This window comes from Mesitornis unicolor, unplaced genomic scaffold, assembly GCF_000695765.1.
Source record: "Mesitornis unicolor isolate BGI_N332 unplaced genomic scaffold, ASM69576v1 scaffold9924, whole genome shotgun sequence".
NCBI lineage: Eukaryota > Metazoa > Chordata > Aves > Mesitornithiformes > Mesitornithidae > Mesitornis > Mesitornis unicolor.
Window position 1 is genome coordinate 23051 of NW_010178043.1, and position 19732 is coordinate 42782.

At 39.5% G+C, this 19732-nt stretch overlaps 1 protein-coding gene across 1 annotated transcript in view; it reads left to right on the forward strand.

Annotated features, from left to right (window-relative positions):
• The window catches only part of LOC104538933 (transcription factor SOX-13-like), a gene marked incomplete at both ends in the record, with an annotated part of 19316 nt that extends 441 nt beyond the window's left edge, over positions 1–18875 (forward strand). The window contains 5 exons of the mRNA XM_010182313.1: positions 194–290; positions 347–455; positions 2086–2172; positions 16168–16340; positions 18807–18875. Coding sequence (XP_010180615.1) covers positions 194–290; positions 347–455; positions 2086–2172; positions 16168–16340; positions 18807–18875 — 535 coding nt within the window. The remainder of the gene's footprint in view (positions 1–193; positions 291–346; positions 456–2085; positions 2173–16167; positions 16341–18806) is intronic.
• Between the last annotated feature and the right edge of the window lie 857 nt (positions 18876–19732).

Here is a 19732-nt window from a genome sequence, read left to right on the forward strand (position 1 = left end):
AAAAAAGGTTTGTTAGCTTTTAACGACTGACAGCCCTCTCCTGCAAATACCGCGTTTGCTCGGGCCTGTTTACACGCTTCTCCAGAGAGGGAAAAAAAAAAAAATTAAAAAAAGCAAGCGGCGGCGTTTATTTGAGCTATTCAGATTCAGTTATGTTTGGTAAAAAGGTTTTCTTCATGGGTGCAAACTTCAGAGGGAGCCGTGCGAGTGCCTGGAGAGTGGCGGCGTCTCCGGAGCGTCAGCCCCGGCACGGAGACGTTCGTCGCGCTGCAGCTTGTCCCCCCGATTTCGTTAGGATTTAATGGCATGTTTAGGGTTTCTAACAGTAAATTTATATTTCGGGCAGTTCCGGGTGACCAAGGACGTGGGTAGCGCAAGGAGCGACCCTTCCTGCGAGAGTCTGCGGCTCGGAGAGCGTAGGGGCACAGGGAAAACTGGAGATCAAGAGTTGCAACGTGAATAAAAACGTTAAAGAGAAAAGAAAAAAATCTCTTCTGCTGTAAATGGGATCCGGCTCGTCGCTGCGCTGGCAGCGCTCAGCGAGTTGCAGGCATGGGGATGTTTGAGCGGGGGGGGCTGCGTCCGGGTACCCGTGGGGAAAAGGGTGGGGAGGTTTAAAGGAGAGCGCATCCGTGTGCCCGGGCCAGTGTAGTTGTGTATACCTTAATGTTTGCTGCATGTGGTTGGTTTAACGGCAGTTTGGGCTCACTCAGTCCCCCGGGTGTGACACAGGAGAAAAGGCCCAGCTCCCTGCGCCCAGGCCCGGCCGGGTGTGAGGCGGGGGGGGACCCGGGGAGCCGCCCCAAGGTGCTGCAGCACCACTTCCTCGGAGCTTTCGGCTGGGGCTTGAAGAAAGGAGGCAGAATTAGCCAAACAAGTTAATGAAGGTTGCTTGTAATGGTTTTTACTTTGGGGAAAATTAACCAGTTGCTAATAATTATATGGTCTCTAGGCCAGACGGTCCCTTTGATAAGTTAACTTGTACTCCCTTTATGCTCCTGGTAGGGGGTAAACAAATGCCTGAACAAATACAAATACACATAAACACAAATGTGGAGAATAGCGGTATATGTCTTAGATCCAGATAATAAGTGTGGGTATTGTTATTTAGATGGCGCATACTGGGACACTTATCTTTTAGTACACTCCATTTTCTAACTGAATGCAGTGCTAATCGTGGGATTGAAAGCTATTGTAATTGTGTACCCATCTAAATGCTGACAAGAATATACAATTACATTGTTTGGAATTGAGTTTAATGTTCTCTGAATTTTATTAGCATTTATATTTACTTATGCATTAAAATTCGACACAAAAAGAGGTCAGAATATAAGAGTTAGACATAAATATCAGACCCATCCACAACCTCACTGCATTTTTCCTGAAAATACTGAACAAATTATTTTATTTTAATTTATTTTTAAAAGAAGTGATAGAATCTGAAATGAGCAAATAATGGGTTTCCATTCTAAGCAATGCCTTTTCTCCCTCTGGATTTTGCAATCTCTTAAAGCTTTTTTCATACCCAAACTTTTTATTATTATTTATAATGTGCATGTTACTGGAAAATCTTTCTACAGTATGCTTACCACTACACGATGTTTAAACACACATTATAAAGTGGATGTAATTGTAAACACTCAGAGGGATATAATTACATGTAGCAGATTTAGGAGCTAATGCTTTGCTTCTCTCTCTCTCTCTCTCTCTTAACTCTGCATTTTATCAACATTATTATTTTTTGACTGCAGACTATGACCCAGAAATTGACAGGCATCCATTATAGGCAGAGACTTGTTCACCAAATTGAAAAACAATGAACTGCAGGTTTATATGTGCCCGTTGTCATACAGAATAATTGGGCCTTTGTTCCACAAGAGGTAAAAACTAATGGTTTTAAAACAGCAGGTGACAAAGCACATTATTTTTTTTTTTTCCCCTCTTATCAGTTTGTTGATGAAGTCATTACGAACTGGGGCCCAGAATAGGGTTAGCCTTATTTTTAGCAGATAGACTTTTAATGAGTTCTGTTGTGGAGACAGTCATGTTGAGTTGCTTACATTTTTTTTCCCCCCCTTCACTCAGAAACTCCCAGTATTGAAAAGCTACTATCAAAGGACTGGAAAGACAAGCTTCTTGCCATGGGATCAGGGAACTTTGGAGAAATAAAAGGTAATGCTATTTCTGTGCTAAAGTGAATTGGGAATGAAAATACAGATTTCACTGGCTTTATGGAACTTTCTGTGTTTGCTGCTCATCCCCTCCCCTTGAAACATTGTAATTTGAGGCTTAAATGAAATGTATGCTCTCTCCATCTGTGATAATATAAATAAATGAAATGGTATATTGCCCTAAGTGAATCAACTTACATGGAGCTTTTGTTGCGTATATGGTTCTGTGTTATAAGAGGACACATCCTGTTGCTGGATTGGAAAAAATAGCCAAATTGCAGATCAAACACAGGCTTTTGTGGTATCAGAGTATAGCAGAGCTCAGCTTCTGAAATCTGAGGATAATCGAAAGCCCTTGTTAATTTCTGGACAGATTTTGATGATGTAGATTTATTATTTTTTTTTTTTAGTTGCATGTAGGGGAAAAAAAAACCAGCAAAGTTTGTGTAATGATACCTCTAGGTACTAAAATTAGCCAGTGCAGATTTTAAAAGACTGTGTACAACATCTGTGCACTAAAACATGTTCTTTTAAAGCCATACTCCAGAAGGAAAATGACAAAATTTGACCACTCTCCAGCAGCAGTAGCTTCTGCTTTGCCAAGATATTTCCCCATTTTATATATGTGAGGTCATTTTAGGGAACCTGTAGTTGTTTGTTTTCATGTAATTTAATATTTTTATAATTCTTCCTCAGTGCTTGTGATTGACTCAGAATACACGTGTGTCAAAAATGTTAGTTTTTAGAGCAGCCATTATCACCCTGAAAAGAAACAGTGACTCCGATTCTTCTCCTATTTATATCGGTGTACATCTGGAGTAGCAAAATCCAGGCCAGTGTTGTTTTGGAAATGTGAAACTAGAATGAGATTAAAATTAAACCCTTATTTGATGTTTAGAAAACTAGATTTCATTTCTCTCCATTATTTTTAGTTTGTTTGCTTACTAATGTTTTCCCCAATACTGAAGATACTCATTCAGGCAGGCTCCCAAACCTCGTGCCTGACAGGTTTAAGGACCTTCTGCGCAAGAGGTGGGCATTATTCAGTAAAGAACACAACAGGACATGCGATTAATGTATGCAAAGGTAGTGTTATTTTAATTATATGTGCCTTCCAGCTTGTCACTGATAGACGCCAGCATTAGTTTGCACTAGTCCACTGACTTACACAAGTAGGAAAGTATGCCACTTGCTTCCCCTTGCGTCTCCCTAAGAGGCTGTAATTCAAAAATATATATTCATTGCGTATGTAGAATAACTTTAAAACAGAATATAGTGCTTCAGCCCCCAGAGGGGGCTTATTATAACAGAGGGCCAAATTCTGGCTTCTTTATTCCCATTGAGCACGTTTGCTCCATGTGCATAAAGCAACAGGTCGTAAAGAGGTAGGGTAGCCACTGGGCTTACCGGCGAGTTCTGGTTTTTAAAAGCATATTGTTTTAAAATAACATCTTTGTCTGCCACGAACTGATGAATCTTTAAGATGTTTCAGGCCCAAAGTACACAGGCGACTTTCATATCCACTTTTGGGTGTGTATTTCAGCAGTTCTTGCCTGTGGTCTGGAGCCTCTTTAACTCTTGGCATGCTGGAGCCTTCAGGAATCCCAGCAATCCTGCTCTGCCTTTGGAATCAGTAGTGCTGCTTTGAAAAGTGGAGTGCACAGAGAAGGTGGTCTGTTCCCAGTCCCTATGATCTTGTTCAGTTGGAGGGCAATCTTTTTTCTCCTTTCCTGCTTTTCCCTTTCACAAGTGCAACTTGAAAGCAGCAGCAGCAGCAGCTATATGCTAGCACGAAAGAAATTCAACAGTCCTTTCACTCTCGCCCAGAGGGAGGATGGGGAGCAACAGCACAGCCTCAAAGAAGAGTTTGCTTTGCTTTAATTTTTGTTTTTTAGCTTCATATTTTGAACACAAGACGAGTTATTGTTCTGCAGCTCTGTTCAAAAGCCTCACATCTGAGGCTTTTTAGTGCAACTATGACTGTATGGTCGGGGGCATGGTTATTAAGTGTTTGGATCAGGTTTGGCAGTAAGCTGTGAAAACAGGCACTGGTTTATTTTTCCTACTGACTGCCGTGACAGTTGCAATTATTGTCCATTGTTCCTAGGTGGCTGGAAAGGAGGGAGGATACAATAGAGCGTTGCCCTCTGGGGGTAAATGAATTTGACTTACAGGTTCTTGGGGGGTCAGGCAGGCCGATTATTTAGTGCCCAGGAATGTGGTTTTCATGGCACCGCCAGCCATGAGCGGCCGACAAACAATGGCTCAGCTGTATTGCAGCTGTATTTAGTGAGGCAACATGAAAGGTGTGCAGGTTGAGCTGGGTTACATTCACATATGTGTGTGCAAACACACATATATTATGCTAAGAAATGTTTTTGTCCTTCTGTAGGAACGGAGAGTTATTAAGTTTTCCAGTTGTGATTTTTTAATTAACTTCTCTCTGTATTTGGCTTGGCAGCTGCCTTTTTTTCCTCCTCATTTCTCTATTAGGGGTATTTGGAAACCCTGCACAAGTAGTGTCTTATTAATACAGCCTGGAATGCAGACAGCACTAAAAGCTGTACTGCCCAAGTGTCTTATGCACTGAATAGTTTTTTCCATTTAACTGTTCAAAATTTCATTGTGTTTTTCATTAGATCTGGGGGAGTTTTAGTATGTCATGTGCTAAAGTCTCAGCACTAGACTACATATTGTTAATGCCCAAGTCTGTGTTATTACCACTGAGTTTTATTCTCTGGGAGAGATTAAAAGAAAGGGAGATGAAGCGGAAGGCTTTATTTTATATTAGTGTTATTTCTTTTAAGTTAGAAAGCAGTAATATTTTATTAAAGATAAGGGAGTTGGCAAATGGCTGGAAGTCACCACACTCGTATGTTTTGTGTTCAGTTTTTCTCTCACTTGCTTTGTTACTTGCAGCAGCTACCTTTAGCCGTCCTTTCTTTGTCTGCAGGCCTGTGACATGGGAGAACCATCACTGAACATCTGCAGAGGTCTAGCTGCAGACTTCAGGATTACAGAAGGATCAGTTTATGTCCAGTTACTAATGGGAAAGGAAATGCAATATTTAATTTCAAGGCTTGATTGAAAGGGAACAATCTTAAAATGCGGCAAAATCTAGAACCTTCCGTACCTGTAGAAATTTTACTTCAAATGCCTCTGTTTGTTTAGAGAGGTAGTCTGACACTAAGTAACACAAGCTTGGCACTGGAGATTTCTTAAGAAATTTTGTTTTGAAATCCATGGAATTTTTACGCTGTTCAAAATTGGTCAGTCTGTAGTAAAACCCCCAAAACATGCCGTTAAATTGAAATATTTTAAATTAAAGCTGTAAAACTGTATATTGATTTGGTTAAAGCCTGTTCAAACTTACTTATATCCATCATATTCAAGAACAGGGCTCAAAAGGCCTGTGGATTATTCATGGATAATGCAGTTTATTGGATTCAGTGGAGCAGAGAGAACTTCAGGTCTCAAACTGATCATCTACAGGAAGGAAAATTATACCCCCTTTCTGCTTTCAGCATAGCTGCCTGATACCTGTGCATTGCAGGGTAAAAAGGGGATGTTTTCTACCAAAGCAGCATTACTGACTGCAGCAGATGCAGCACATAGGATAGACCCTTGATAGGAAAAGGTGTAAGAAGTTTGTTTCTATGCTCTTCAGTGTCAGTGGCCATCCCCATACTTGGAAAACAAACATGAAAATTCTGTTTGGCTGCTGTTGAGCCTCCTCTGAGCAGACTTCGGGAATGGTGCTGGCCCCCCCATGGGCAGATGCATCGTGAGGGGCACTCTTGCCTGTGCTGATGTGAGTGGGGTAGCTTTAACCACGATGAGAACTCTTTTCAAAACTTCCCCAGTGTACACAAAGCCTTTCTGCTAATCTTGTCCATCCCTTGCTTATCGAGAGTTGTCAAGAAATAATTATACATATTTTATAAGTTCTCCACTTAGCTAATTTTGAATAGGTGTGTGGAACAAAAGGCCTAAACTGACACTTGTTTCTAATCTTTCTGAGTTTGTTTTCTGTTGAAGCGAAGACATTGTGAACAGTGGTTGTGCCTGAATCTCTCAAAAAGACTGGGCAAGCCTGAACCTGATATTTTTTTGTTGTTTGAAAATCCTTCTCTATTGTACAGGTTAGTTCCTAAAGAACTCATGTGAGGTGCTTTCTGCACTCACCATGGGAAGAGATCATCATTAAGGTAAAATCAGCTCTTCGTTGTAGCCGCTTAAATCTGGGTGACACCAAAGACTGTACTAGAGTAACCACAGATTTGTGAGTGTAATTGAAAGCAAGATTAGCCCACCAATCCTAATCTTTAATGCATAATAACACAGACATTTGTTTTGTGTGAGAAACTGAGTTCCGAGTTATGTGAAGTATCGGTGTAGGTATTAGATCGAGCTGTGTTTGATGTGTGATAGAGCTGTGTTTGCTGAAGACTCTAATCTTGCTTATATGTTCAGAAGATGGGGCATGAGAGAGTATGCAGTGAACAGTCTTAACGACTGCCAATAATGGATAAAGAGAAATAATCCATTCAGCGATACTATAGCTCGTCAGAGCCCATGAATTAAAGACATATGTTATGTAGATTCAATGTATGGATTAAAACGGATAATCTGTTAGGTGACACACAGAATCTTGAGATAAGTGGGCTATGCAGATTCGGTATATGGATTGTGACGGATAATTCTATTTAAGTAATGCTGGACAAGTTGAAGACAAGTAAGCTTCGGGTGGTGCTCAGGTTATGTGCGGTAATCCAGTGAGTGACACTTTGGATCGCATAATCTGTAAACTGAAGACAAGGAAGCTGGGGATTCTGCATTTAGATGTGGACAGGAGGAAGGAGGGGGAAGGGGAGAGAGAGCTTATTCATGGGGAATACACTGGGTTTAAACCTCTAACTAATAAAGCACAGATCCTCAGGAGATGTGTGAAAGCTGCACACTTTCTTAGGAGCTGTTTGAATTTTGCATTTGCAAATTAATGGTTGAAAAATGTTGGCAAACTTGTGTCAGATGTGGACATTTTGCATTATTTTTGTGGATAGTATTGTGTTTGGAGTGGGGAGAGAAGGAGGGTGAGACAGTCGTAAGTGAAGGAGGTAAGATATGTCTGGTTGTCGGCTTGTAACTGTGATAAATTCAATATTTATTGCAACCTACTTAATATCTTCTCTGTCTTTATTGTTGGGGCGTCTTTAATAGTAGCAAAATGCTGACAGCTTTAGTCCTCTCTCAATATTTCAAAAGTGCTGGTGGAGTGGGGGGAACATGCCCAGTGGCTCACAGAGGGACCTAGGTTTTGAAAGGAAATTTGGCAGCTGCTGAAATAGTGGAGGTTGCTCACAATGCGAAGTGATACTCTTAGGCTGCAGAGAAGAAGATAGTGCCAGTTGAGCCACACCAATGCAGAATTTCTTTCAGGCCAAATGAAAGCCTGAAGTGGAGATTGTGACTGGATGGAGCTGCTCCTATTTGACCCTAGATGAGAGGTTAGTTCAGGGTAGTATCTGCAGAAGGAGGGTTGGAGCATCTGAAGTTGCAGCATCTAAAGTTAAAGCATCTAAGCTGCAAAAATAGTGAATTCGAGCTGTTCTGAATTTATTTTTTTTAACATAAAGATACTTAATTCGATCAGAAAAAATCAGGTTCTATTTAAATAAAATTTAACTTTTATTTTCAAGAAGTGATTCTTAATAGAGAAAATAGAATAAAGTAGAACTAATTAAAGTAGCAAATGCCAATGCCTTTCTTTTGTTTGAACATATGGAGGCCAAACCACTATATTTAAAAATTGTCCAGAGGGTTGGATGACAAAAGGGACCTAAACCAGTTCTTCTTTGTAGTCAAATTACCTGAAAGAAGTGCTGATAGAGATGAATGTTACTGAGCTACAATTACCAGTTTGTCAAAATAAAGCAAATACATGTACATATTTTTAACTGTTTTTCATGCTGCTGCATAAAATTCCAGCAGCAAATGCTTTTTCTCTAGCCTAGTTCTAGCTTGTTGTCTAGACAGTAAAGCAACGAATAACCTCTGACAAATAGTCTCAGTATAGATGTTGTCTATTCCTTTTGTAACCTTGACAGTAAGTTACTAACCTGGTTGAATACCAAGCTTTGTTTGCAGTCTACTGTACCAAAACTTTTTCTGACAGCAAATAAAGAATACTCACTGACAACTTCTTTCCAGCGTTGTGAAATAGTAATGTGTTGGTCTGTTATAGAGCAGACGGCTAAGATTTTGTCCCCACTGAATATTAATTCTGGAGTGTAGTAATGGCAAAAGATGGTAATTGTTCATAATTTGTTTTTATTCACTTTGCAAAGTCTTCCACTGAAACCTAAAGATTATGACTGTATGCTGAAATAAATAACTTCCTTCTAGCTTGGTGTTCTAAAAAGAGCTTTTATTTGTCAGACAGAGAAGATTCATTTCATAAAACTGCAGGTACAGACAAACCTGTTTGAATTCTGGGCTTTTTCTTTCCTTGCTGCTTTTTCTGGTGGCTGTAGCTTGCCGACTAAAAAGCAGTCAGAAAGTTTTCTTTTATTGTGCTGACTTCCCACATCAATCAGACGAAGTAATTTAATTTAGCAAGGTAGGTAGTTGTAAGTGATGGCAGTCATTGTGTAGTAAAGTTGGCTTTCATGCTTAATGAAAAATGACAGTTTTTACATGTTTATATCCTGGCAGCTGCAGGATTTACTGGCCTGAAAAGCTGCACATGAGTCCATAATAAAATACTCTCTGAAGTATTGATTAGGGGAGCATCAAGGGAGTTTGCACACGTGCACAAACACATACCCACGTCCACCCACAAATGCATATCAGCAAGTACATAATTTAAAGCATATACTCATTGCTTGGTCATAAACATTTGACATTTCTGTTCAAAGACAGAGGAAAGAAGAGTTGAAATTTTGAACTTACCTCAGCCAGTTAGATCTGTTTATCAGACTACATTTCCTGAAGGCACGTAACATCGGCTCCCCATTGCCTCACATATACAACTTCAGGTGACGTCAGCAGCACAGCTGTCTGTGCAGCAAGGGAAAAATACTCCTCTTGAAAATTACCAGGTTTTAAATAGATTTTTTCAGGAGGAGCATGACAAAGATTAGTTTGCTTTTAAGTATAGGAAGACTAGGTGGCCGCTCTATTTTACTTTCCTGATTTCCTTACTAAGCATATGGATTTGGATTTCTAATGTGGCAAAGTTAAAACTGGGGTGGAGAGCAAGGAAAGAAAAATAGTTGACAATGTGATGAGAATGAAACTCTCAGGAAAAGATAACTGGAATAAGACCCTCAAGAAAAAATAGTTATTTTATGGCCTGTTGATATTTTTATTTATTCTTTGGATGTAATAATGTCATTGCTAGTAGGAGTTTAATTCTTCTGAGAACAGCTTAGTTAATAGGCTATTCAGTTTGAAAAACCTCCTTCTTGGCTCTTTTTCATTTTTAAATGAAAAAAGCACTAAATTGTTATATCCCTAGCTTAAAAATGGCACCAAAAAGTCATCACTGCAGGAACTGCTTGGAGGTGACTCAGTTTTTAGCTGGTGCATGGGTTGTAGTTATGTCCTCATCACACTGTTGTTACATCAGGGCACAGTTACTCAGAAACTGTGTTGTGGCATGGTTCTGTCGCTTTGTTAGTTGGATAGTGTCAATAATTGTACGGTTCCTTTTGTTCCTTTAGCTAGAACCCTACCTGTTATCAGACCCAGTCAAGCAAGACTTAAATTATTTAAATAACATGTATCCCTGTTAAAGTCAATGGGGAAGTTCTTGGCCCTGCAGATACAGTTCTACTAGTGGCTCTAGCGGTGCCAGCAATAAAAGAGCTCACAGTGTCTAAAGTTAAGAATTCCTTTAGGCAAGTTTCTAAAAATTTCACACCTCAGTTTTCTCATATATGAAACTAATGCATACCACTACCTTCCTACCTGCTCACATTCTTTAAGAAGATCAGTTAGCTAATGTTTTGAAATTTAAAAATGCTCTATATTGCATGCTCTAATTATTATTAGACATCTTAATGTTATTTGAATACATGGTACTTCAAAATATTCTTATTTCAATTTAATTTTTCCCCCCTACAAAGCTTTGTAGATACAGGAGGATATTTTTTTTCTTTTGTAACCATAGATAATGATATGAATGTAATACAATATTATTGTGTCTTCCAGGCTTTGTACTCGCACATTTTCTTTGATTTTTCTTTGAAAGACAGATGCTGACAGTTCAAAAGCTATTCACATAATTACTTTGATAGTGAACTGACTCGGGGGATAAATTTCACTGTCTGTATGGGTGTGCATGAGCATGCACGTGAGCACCCCTGATTGATAACATCCTGAGCAGTTTAATTGAGACTTGTCAAAGGGATCGGGGAGAGCCTTGCCGCATCTCTGCCCCTTGCAGAATACGCTGGATGCTGCGCGTCTGCGAGCAGATCCGTAGGCTGGCTGCAAGCAAATGTTCTCATCACTTGAGCATTTGCAGCAAAAGCTTAAAATGCCTGTTAAAGAAAATATTGGCTTTCCTAATTTCTCATTTACATTCTCATTCTGTCTAATAAATTATAATAAAGTATTTACTGTTTTGATTGCAAAAGCAGTTTCTCTGCCTTTTTTTTTGCTAGGATTCTGTTTTGGGTGGATATGCCAAGGTTTTTCCTGTTCGTTTTCTCACTTTAAGTGTGTCATTTGGTCATATTGGTGTCTTCATTCTAATGTTTATTAAAATGTTACTGTCACTGCCAGTCTGAGACTGTGAATCAGAACTAAGAATGTGTAATAGTTTATTTCACATTTGAGTAAATTTCTTTTACTACTTAAACACTATTATGGATAGTGTTGATTTGAGATGAAGTTTAGGTTTGGCGTTACAGAATGCCACTAATTTGAGTCTTCTTTCATTGCCATCTGCTGTGGGTGTTGCATCCACAAACATGGGGTTTTTTTTCTTTCCGAATCTCTTTCTGTGGTGATAGAGAATAAGCTGAAGCAGCTGGAAAGCATCTTTTCTTGGGCCATTCGCTGTATCAACCTGTAATGTATACTTAGATGCTCTTTTGCCTGAGTTGTTTTGATAAGTTGTCAAAAATCCACATTTTGCCTTTGCAGTGATAAAGTACAGAGAGAACAGTGTGAGCACCTACAGCAGTCTCCTGAAAGGCAGGTGGTCTGGTAGTTAAAAGCTTTGTTAAACATAAAATGTGCAATATCTATTTGTTGTGGATCTGATGGTAATTAAGAGTAATTTTTGAGGCAGTCATTGGCATAAGTCACTCTGTATCCTCACTCAATACTCCTGTGAAGTGGATCTAGCTTGCTGTCAAGTTGTACACTGCAATAATGGGCACTTGTTTTTTCTCCCATCCACACTGCATGGCTAGAGTGAAAGCACTACAACTGCATATATACCACATGTAGAACCCATGCCAGTTCATCCCAGACCATTCCCAGCTCTCTACTTGGAGCAGGTCTAAGTGAGTTTAATAACAAAGCAGCTGAAGGTAGCTCCCCGGGGCTGGTGGCTTATCCTCACTGAGTTTTGCACCACCTCCCAAGTTCTAGCAGTGTTAGCAGCTATAGGGATACTTCATTAATTCTGAAGTCGCATGGTTTAAGCAACTGTCTTTATGCAGTTGGTGGTGCAGTTACTTAAAATACTAACATGTTTTGCCCTGTAAGCTAAGAATTCTTGAAATGGAGATCCCGTAGCTGCCAAGACACTTCATGTGATGATAAAGGTTTAGATCTCATGTGGATTAACAGAAAGGAAATAGTGGTGATAGGACAGAAGTCTACTATCCTTGCCTACCCACAGTCTACAGTATCTGGAAAGGGATACAAAAATGACAACTGGTGCTCTAAACTTGCACTGCATTTTAATACACCAGAAAAAATTCCTATCACTGAATGTACTTAGACAGTGACCAAGCTGTTGCCCTCAGCCCACCGTTGCATAAATAACATAAAGTATCGTTTGGCTTTCGTTTGTTTTGCAAACTAAGTAATTTATGAATGGCAGCTGTGAAATGGCAGTTTTGTTGGCCATTTCTACAAAAGAAATTATAGAAAAGATGTGCTAGGTAATAAGACTAACATAAAAAACATCAAATTTAAACTAATTGCAAACACTTTACATTATGATCGAGATAGAAGGCCAAGTGTATCCTGGGCTGCATCAAAAGAAGTGTGGCCAGCAGGTCAAGGAAGGTGATTCTGCCCTTCTACTCCACTCTGGTGAGACCTCACTTGGAGTACTGCATCCAGCTCTGAAGCCCTCAGTACAAGAAGGAGATGGACCTGTTGGAGCAGATCCAGAGGATGGTCACAAAAATGATCCAATGGCTGGAGCACCTCTCCTGTGAGGACAGCCTGAGAGAGTTGGGGTTGTTCAGCCTGGACAAGAGAAGGCTGCGGGGAGACATTATTGCTGCATTTCTTAAAGGGGGCCTATAAGATGGGCACAATCTTTTTAGCAAGGCCTCTTGTGAGAGGACAAGGAGTAGTGATTTTAAACTAAGGGAGAGTAGATTTAGACTGGATGTAAGTAAGACTTTTTTTTTTACAGTGAGGGTGGTGAAACACTGGAACCGTTTGCAGAGTTGGCAGAGGCCCCATCCCTGGAAACATTCAAGGTCAGGTTGGACAAGGCTCTGAGCAACCAGATCTAGTTGCGGTTGTCCCTGCTCACTGCACGGGTTTTGACTGGATAACCTCTAAAGGTCCCTTCCAACCCAAAGCATTCTGTGACTCTGTGATCTGATCTCTCTTGCCTCTGGTTTTGTGCAGGTCATTTGAGAGTATGGCTGAGTACTTATTTTACAAGGAATTATACCTTAACAAATTGATTTTATAATTATTATTGAAGTTATTGTAAGGATAGGCTAATTACGTGAAAATAAAATGCCTACTAAGCCATGTTTTTCAGAAAGTATTCTCCAACAAAAGAACCTTTTGGTTTATTAGCAAATGAAAATAGCTCAAGAAATATAATGCAAGGCAGTTTCCTTTTTGTCAGACTACTTCCACTCAAGTTTATAAACCAAAGGAATTATGTACTATACTTACTAAGCTAGTACATAAAGCACCCCCTTTTGGCATCTCTTTAAAAAACGAGGAATAATGAAGAGATTGAGTTTGGTGGATTTGTCCCCAGCTGCATGGCAGTGGTGTGCCAGCAGCTCCGGTGTCTGTACCGGCACTTCATTGCCCTGATGTCTTGCTCTTTGTTCATCCAGACTTTCCTCTTGTTCTGGCAATTCAAATAAAGCTGCTGTTTTCCTAGGGAAGAAGGTTTTTGCTTCTCTCTAGGTAAATCAGATTAAAGAAGAAACTGTAGCAGGCTGTGGAGTTGTTTTGTGTGGCAGTCAGGGTGGTGGCACATGAAGCATTTGTCTCTCTTGGGAAGCACAGCCTGAGCTCTGGATAGGGCTGGGTATCAACGTTTCTTTTTCTGCCGATGTCGGTAACTAACTCTGTGACCCCTCTGTCTGTCAGTTTACACATATGGAAACATTTTTCCACCTTTCAGAGGTGTGGTGGGGATTAATTTAACTTTACAAAATGCTTTTTGATTCCCAACTGAAAGCTACTGTAGGAGCTCAAAAATACACTGATGAACCAGTAGTGGCTGAAGACCTTTGATGTGTGTCAATGTATCTGTCAAACAGCTCATTTGACAGTGATTTCTTTTTGCTTACCCTGACTTTAGGACTAAGCCAATCCTGTGTATTCCTTCTCTCTCTAGGTCTTTCTCCCTCTCTCTCTTTTGCACGCCAACCAAGTTTGGAATAAAATATCTGCTGAATAAATAATTAAAATACTTGGTTTTCAGAGGTTTCAGTGTGCCCAGTATGTTATGCTGCCAGTCTCAGTATACTGACAGTCTTCATTAGATGAGCATTGCGGTAAAGCCACGTGCTAGCCACAGATAGGGCACAGAAGGGGCTGCCTTCTAGAATAGTTCTTCTATGCCACTTGGAAACGCTGTACCATTTTTGCTAGGGAAAAACAAATGAAGGATGGAAGAGTGGCAGTAGACATTTGTGATTAATTGTATGGCCAGGTGGCAAATGCATTGCTTGTAGCAGTTCCCCGTCTCCAGTGTTCGAAATAAAAAACATAAGTTAGAAGTGTTTTCTTCAGCAGTGTTAGTATTTTAGCGCTGGCTTCCATTCTCTCTCACAGCTTTTCACAGAAAAGGTTTAAAGTCCTGTGGTTTCTGTTTCAGTGTGTTTCTCAAGTTTCCAGCTTGTACCACAGTTTTTTTGGAAACTGTATCTGAGAATATTCTACTGTAGTTCTTTGTTACATGTTGAGAATATTTTCACTGAAATCTCTAGCGTCTCGATATTAATCAAGTTACATTTCCTTTATATGAAAATGTTGATCTTTTGTGTTTTCCCACAGCAAATGCATTTAAAGGCTTGGACTTGGCTAACCTAGCAAATGGGATGTTGCTTGGGAGCACAAGGCTGAAATTAAGTGAATGTAAATTAAACTAAGTATTAAGCAAAAAGCCCTAACAGTGACACCTCTAAGGCTGCGGTACAGCCTTCCAAAGAAAGCAGTAGATGATTCACCGTTTCAGACATTTCAATCCCATCTAGAAAGCTGTAGTAAATATATTGTAGGGAACATTCCTGCACTGGCAGGGGGGTAGACTAAATGAGCTATTACCAGTAGCTCTTTTCCATGTTTGACTGATAGTTGGCTAGGAACATGTTTAGGATAGTCGCCAATTTTTCTTCCTTTTTTTTCCCTCTTGGAGAGCACTGGTGACATTGGCAGAAGAACACTTCCTGTGTTTGAGAAAGGTTTGTGTGGCAGAGTTGTCCCAGAAGCAGGCTGTTTTCAGAGGAGGCATACACAATGATAGCCTTAATCCTCCCTAAAGCTTTTTTGAGAAAGGGTTTCATAGGATCTGATTCATGTGAGAGGGTGTGGTGGTATTGGAGTTATCTGTGGATTAGCTGCTACACATATTTTCTGGTCTTTTAAATTCAAAGTCAAATGATACTGGATATATTAATAGTGCCATTTTTTGTTTTAGTGTATGATTCATAGCTTTTGATTTTTCTTGAATTTTTTTCCTCCCTTCCCTTATAACCACTGTCCTTCTGGGTAGAAGGAGAATTTTTACAGAATGATTATGAGAGCGAGGTAGTCAGTTCCTCTGTCTGTGTCTGCTGAACTGTCCTGTAAAAAACATCTAATAACAGTACAAATGAGGGAGACGGTGAGTTGCGTTTAACTCAGTTTTTCTGATGTGTTTATGCAAGACTTTTTCCTTTGAAAATACTCATCAGTGGCAGCAGCAGCCACCATAATAGTTATTGACAATTTAAATACTATATAATTTCATCCTAATCGGGGCAGCTGTAGATGATAGAACAGGGAGTGCCCTGACAGCTGGTGTGTGTTGTGCTGGTAACGGTGAGAAAAAGCTGGGCGTGGGGAATTGGAGAGGTATCCAGCACCCAGGAGACTGCTCTGCTTCCCCTGATTATAGAGGGATGTTCGTGCACACCTTACTGTTTCTGTAAGTGTCAAAGCATTGATTTATCTTTGTTATAAGTTTCTGACAAAAATGTAATTGTCTTTCAAACCTGGAAGTGTTGATTATGATCACCACAAAATGTAAACAATGTTTAAAATTTGAAACCCTTTCGAAACAGGCAATATTTTGTCCCCTGTTAATCTGATAAAAAAGCAATGGGCAGGGAAACATTGAAGAGGGGCACCAGATCAAAGCCTCTGTACAGAATTATTCTCCATGACTCATTTTCATGTAGAGGGACAGGTCTTAATGTGCAGTAAATTGCAATATGCTACTGCTCTTTGATCTACTAAAACTTTGCTTACAGTAAAGCTGCAAAATAAAAACCTGGCTAGCTCTGAACTTCCTCTCTTCTCTTTACCTAATTTTTTTTTCCTTCCACCGTATGATGTCTAGGGACTCCAGAAAGCCTCGCTGAGAAAGAAAGGCAGCTCATGGGTATGATCAATCAGCTGACCAGTTTGCGAGAACAGCTGCTAGCAGCTCATGATGAACAGAAGAAACTGGCTGCATCACAGATCGAGAAGCAACGCCAGCAAATGGAGCTGGCTAAGCAGCAACAAGAACAGGTGAGTGATTATTATAGTGGCTTTCAGCTTAAATAATTTTCTAGGAGGACTTTCTAGTAGCTTTTCTTTTAGGGTTGATACTTCTCAACTATTTTTTTTTTGTTCCACACAATTTTTTTTCCATTTTTTTTTAGGTGAAGAAATTTGAATTTGAAAAAAAAATAATTCTGTTACAGTGCTTTAATTTACAGTATATAAAATAGTGCTCTTTGTGTTTTTAAAGATGCACCTTCCAGTTTGGAGGTACTCTCCTCCAACGGTGTGTTTAAAAGAATTAAGTGTAAATAAGCATACAAATTCAGCCCTCCTCAATCTGATGCTGCTTGAATTGAGTGACGCTAAATAGATATAAAAGGAACAAAATGCCGCCTTTGGATTGTCATATGACAAGTGAAAAAGGTTGGTTTTGCCACCTGTGCAAAAAAGTGGGGGAGAAGAATGTAAAGTCAGTGAACAAGTGTGACTTCTATTTGAGAGGCTTGATTTTCAGCTCATGCAAACATGCCCTCTACTGAAAATGCAAACATGTTTTCACACATGAACTGTTCCAACATGCGCACATGGGCACATGATATTTTATGCAAGAATGCAACTTTTCTAACATATTTGCTCTCTGCAGGTTTTAACAGAAATGAATGTACATTTCTGGACCTGAACATGAGCAGAGAATACTTAGACAGCTGATTTAAAATCTTGTCAGGAGTCTATCAGATGCCTCTTATGTAAAAATGTTTTGGTCTGCCTGACCATTTATTTCAGCATGTAATGATGTTTAAGTATATATCATAGAATTACAGCTATGGAAATTTTATGAAACTCACAGAATTCTTTGAAATCTGTCATAATTGTCATACTTCAATGTTTATATTGTACCAAACAAGTGTTAAGATTCTGAACCACTGCTGGCATCTTCAGACATTTTAGCCTTGGTTTTCCCTGGTTTTGCTTATTAATATTGCTTATTTTGGACTCACACCTGAAATCCCACATAGGGAGAACAGGAGAAGTGGCTTACCTATTGAACTAGAGCATTTGTGTCACACTGTTTTTTATGTAGAGAAGGTAGATGAATGTGTGAGGTGGAATTGTCAAGATTCTTCCATGAGAAGACATCCTGCAGGAGCTATTTCTTACCTTTTGTCTTACCTTTTAAAGTCACTACTGCTACAGGGTGGCTGAACAGTTGGAAAGTGAGAAAGAAAAGAGAGGGAATGGAAAAAGGCAGTAAGAAATCCTGTAGGATTATTATTATTAGGTTAGCAAGAATTTATTTTAAATTAAGAAATTGTGTGTAATTTTTGTTATATAGAAATTAAACTTTAAAAAAATGTATTTGTTAAAATTAGTTTTGTTTCTTTAAAAGAGGCTCTAGAAAGAATACAGTTATTTAATCTTTTAGATGTGGAGTTAACGATGAGTGATTGTTTCTTATGCTAATAGTTCAATAATAGAAATGAAAGAAAATACCTAAGAGGAAGAATGCACAAAATTCCTCCCGTGAAGTATGTACAAGTTCCCATCTGACCCTGAGATGTGTACACATACCACAGGGGAAGAGCAATACTCCTTCTCGTGTTTGTACTGCTGTGCTAGCTATTCATGAGAGCAGAGCTTTTGTGACAACTCAAAGGAAATTTTTTCAAGTTTGCTTTTTCAGTTTGAAGTATGTAATGGGTTATCTCCTCTGAGGGCTCTAATTTGGTTCCATTACTGTCTGCTTTTTCCTTTACCATATGTAAAATGTGTCTAGAGTTAGGCTCCCAATCATTTGGTCAATGGAGAGGGAGGTTGGAAGTCCTTACGGAAAACACGCATGAGTTTGAGAGGAAACTTAGAACTACTCCATCAACTTCCGTACATCAGTTTCAGTGCTGAGCTATGAGCTGACAGACAAGTTGAAGAGTCAGTGATTTTCCCAAACCCAGCTCCAGTCTCTTTGTGTCTGTTTCTGTATCAAGGAAATATGCATGCAAATAACTTTCTTCTGGGTGTCAGATTTTTTAATTTTTATTTTTTTTTTAGTTTTTGAATAGGTGGTGCTAAACATTAAAAGAATATTACTGTCAATACTACTTATTTGCCTTTCCTGCCTTCTCCTACTATTTTCCAGCTTCTCTGCCAGTATTGTTCTTCCTCCAGCAAGTTGGAACAAATGAGCACTCACTTTTTGAGGATTTAGTAGTGCCATTTCAGATAATGAGAAAGGAGAGATTTTTGCACCAGTCCTCTTAATATCCAGCACAGCATTTTCCATAAGATTCCTTTTCACACTAGTATTAGCTGTGAACTGCTCCTGAACATGAGCTCCTTGCTTCAGCTGCAGTCCAGGCTGCAGCCACCCGCATTTGAAGGTTTCTTAGCTTAATAGAGGAGTTTAAAGAATGAAACAGGGTGGAAACTTCTTATGTGCTGACTCCAGGAATGATGATATGTATCTCACATTTCTTCTGTGCATTTTCTTCACAGATTGCAAGACAACAGCAGCAGCTCCTGCAGCAGCAACACAAAATTAACCTTCTTCAGCAGCAGATCCAGGTCAGAGACTGCATCTCCACCCGTGCCCCTGTTTTCTCTCTTTTCTCCTTTCCTTTTCCCCATGCTTCCCCTCAGCCATTATTGTCATAATTCCTTTAAGATCTCTGTAGTTGGCTTACATCTCATTTATGGAAACGCATGAGGATGTTACCTGTCATTAAACAAAAAAGGTTAGTTTCTGGAAGGTCTTGTATGATTAACGTTGCTCCTAGAGGCTCAGGAAGCAGGTGTGAGAGAAGCTGGTCATGTCAGCAAGGGTTTGCAGGACCAAATCCTCTTGCAGCTGTAGATTAGGAGTAGCAAAAACATTGCCAGAAAGAATTGGATTGCAATGGATTTCCTTCAAGTTGATTTTTGAGATTTTGCAGAGCAGCTCTCTTCAGTGATTGGTAATCAAATATCTGTACTTCCCTCTGCCCAGGTGTTGAAAGTCTGGAAGTTTTCAGTGCTTTGGGTGAAGTATTGTCTGAATGAGAAACTGGTCAAAAGGTTGGTTAGATTCAGGAAAGCAAATATGTAGGTTCTAGGTGTCTACAGGTTTACTCTCAGTAGTAGAAAAAAAAGCTCTACTCCTAGTAACAGAAAAAAGTTGTTAATCCAGCATGACCAGTAAACTTTATTTATTATTTTCAGAAGTTTCTTTTCATGCCACTGAGTGTATTTCATTATTTTTCTTCCTTTTGTATATATGCATGCCCCTGTTTTGTAAATAATGCACATCAGTTTGCCCTGGAAGGTTTTCATTGCATAACAAAGGAGGGGTTTGACATTTTACAGATATGCAGAATCATGGTAAAATCTCTGGCTGTTTAAGTATCCAATTCTGTATAGATCATTGCCAGTCACTGTGGAAATGG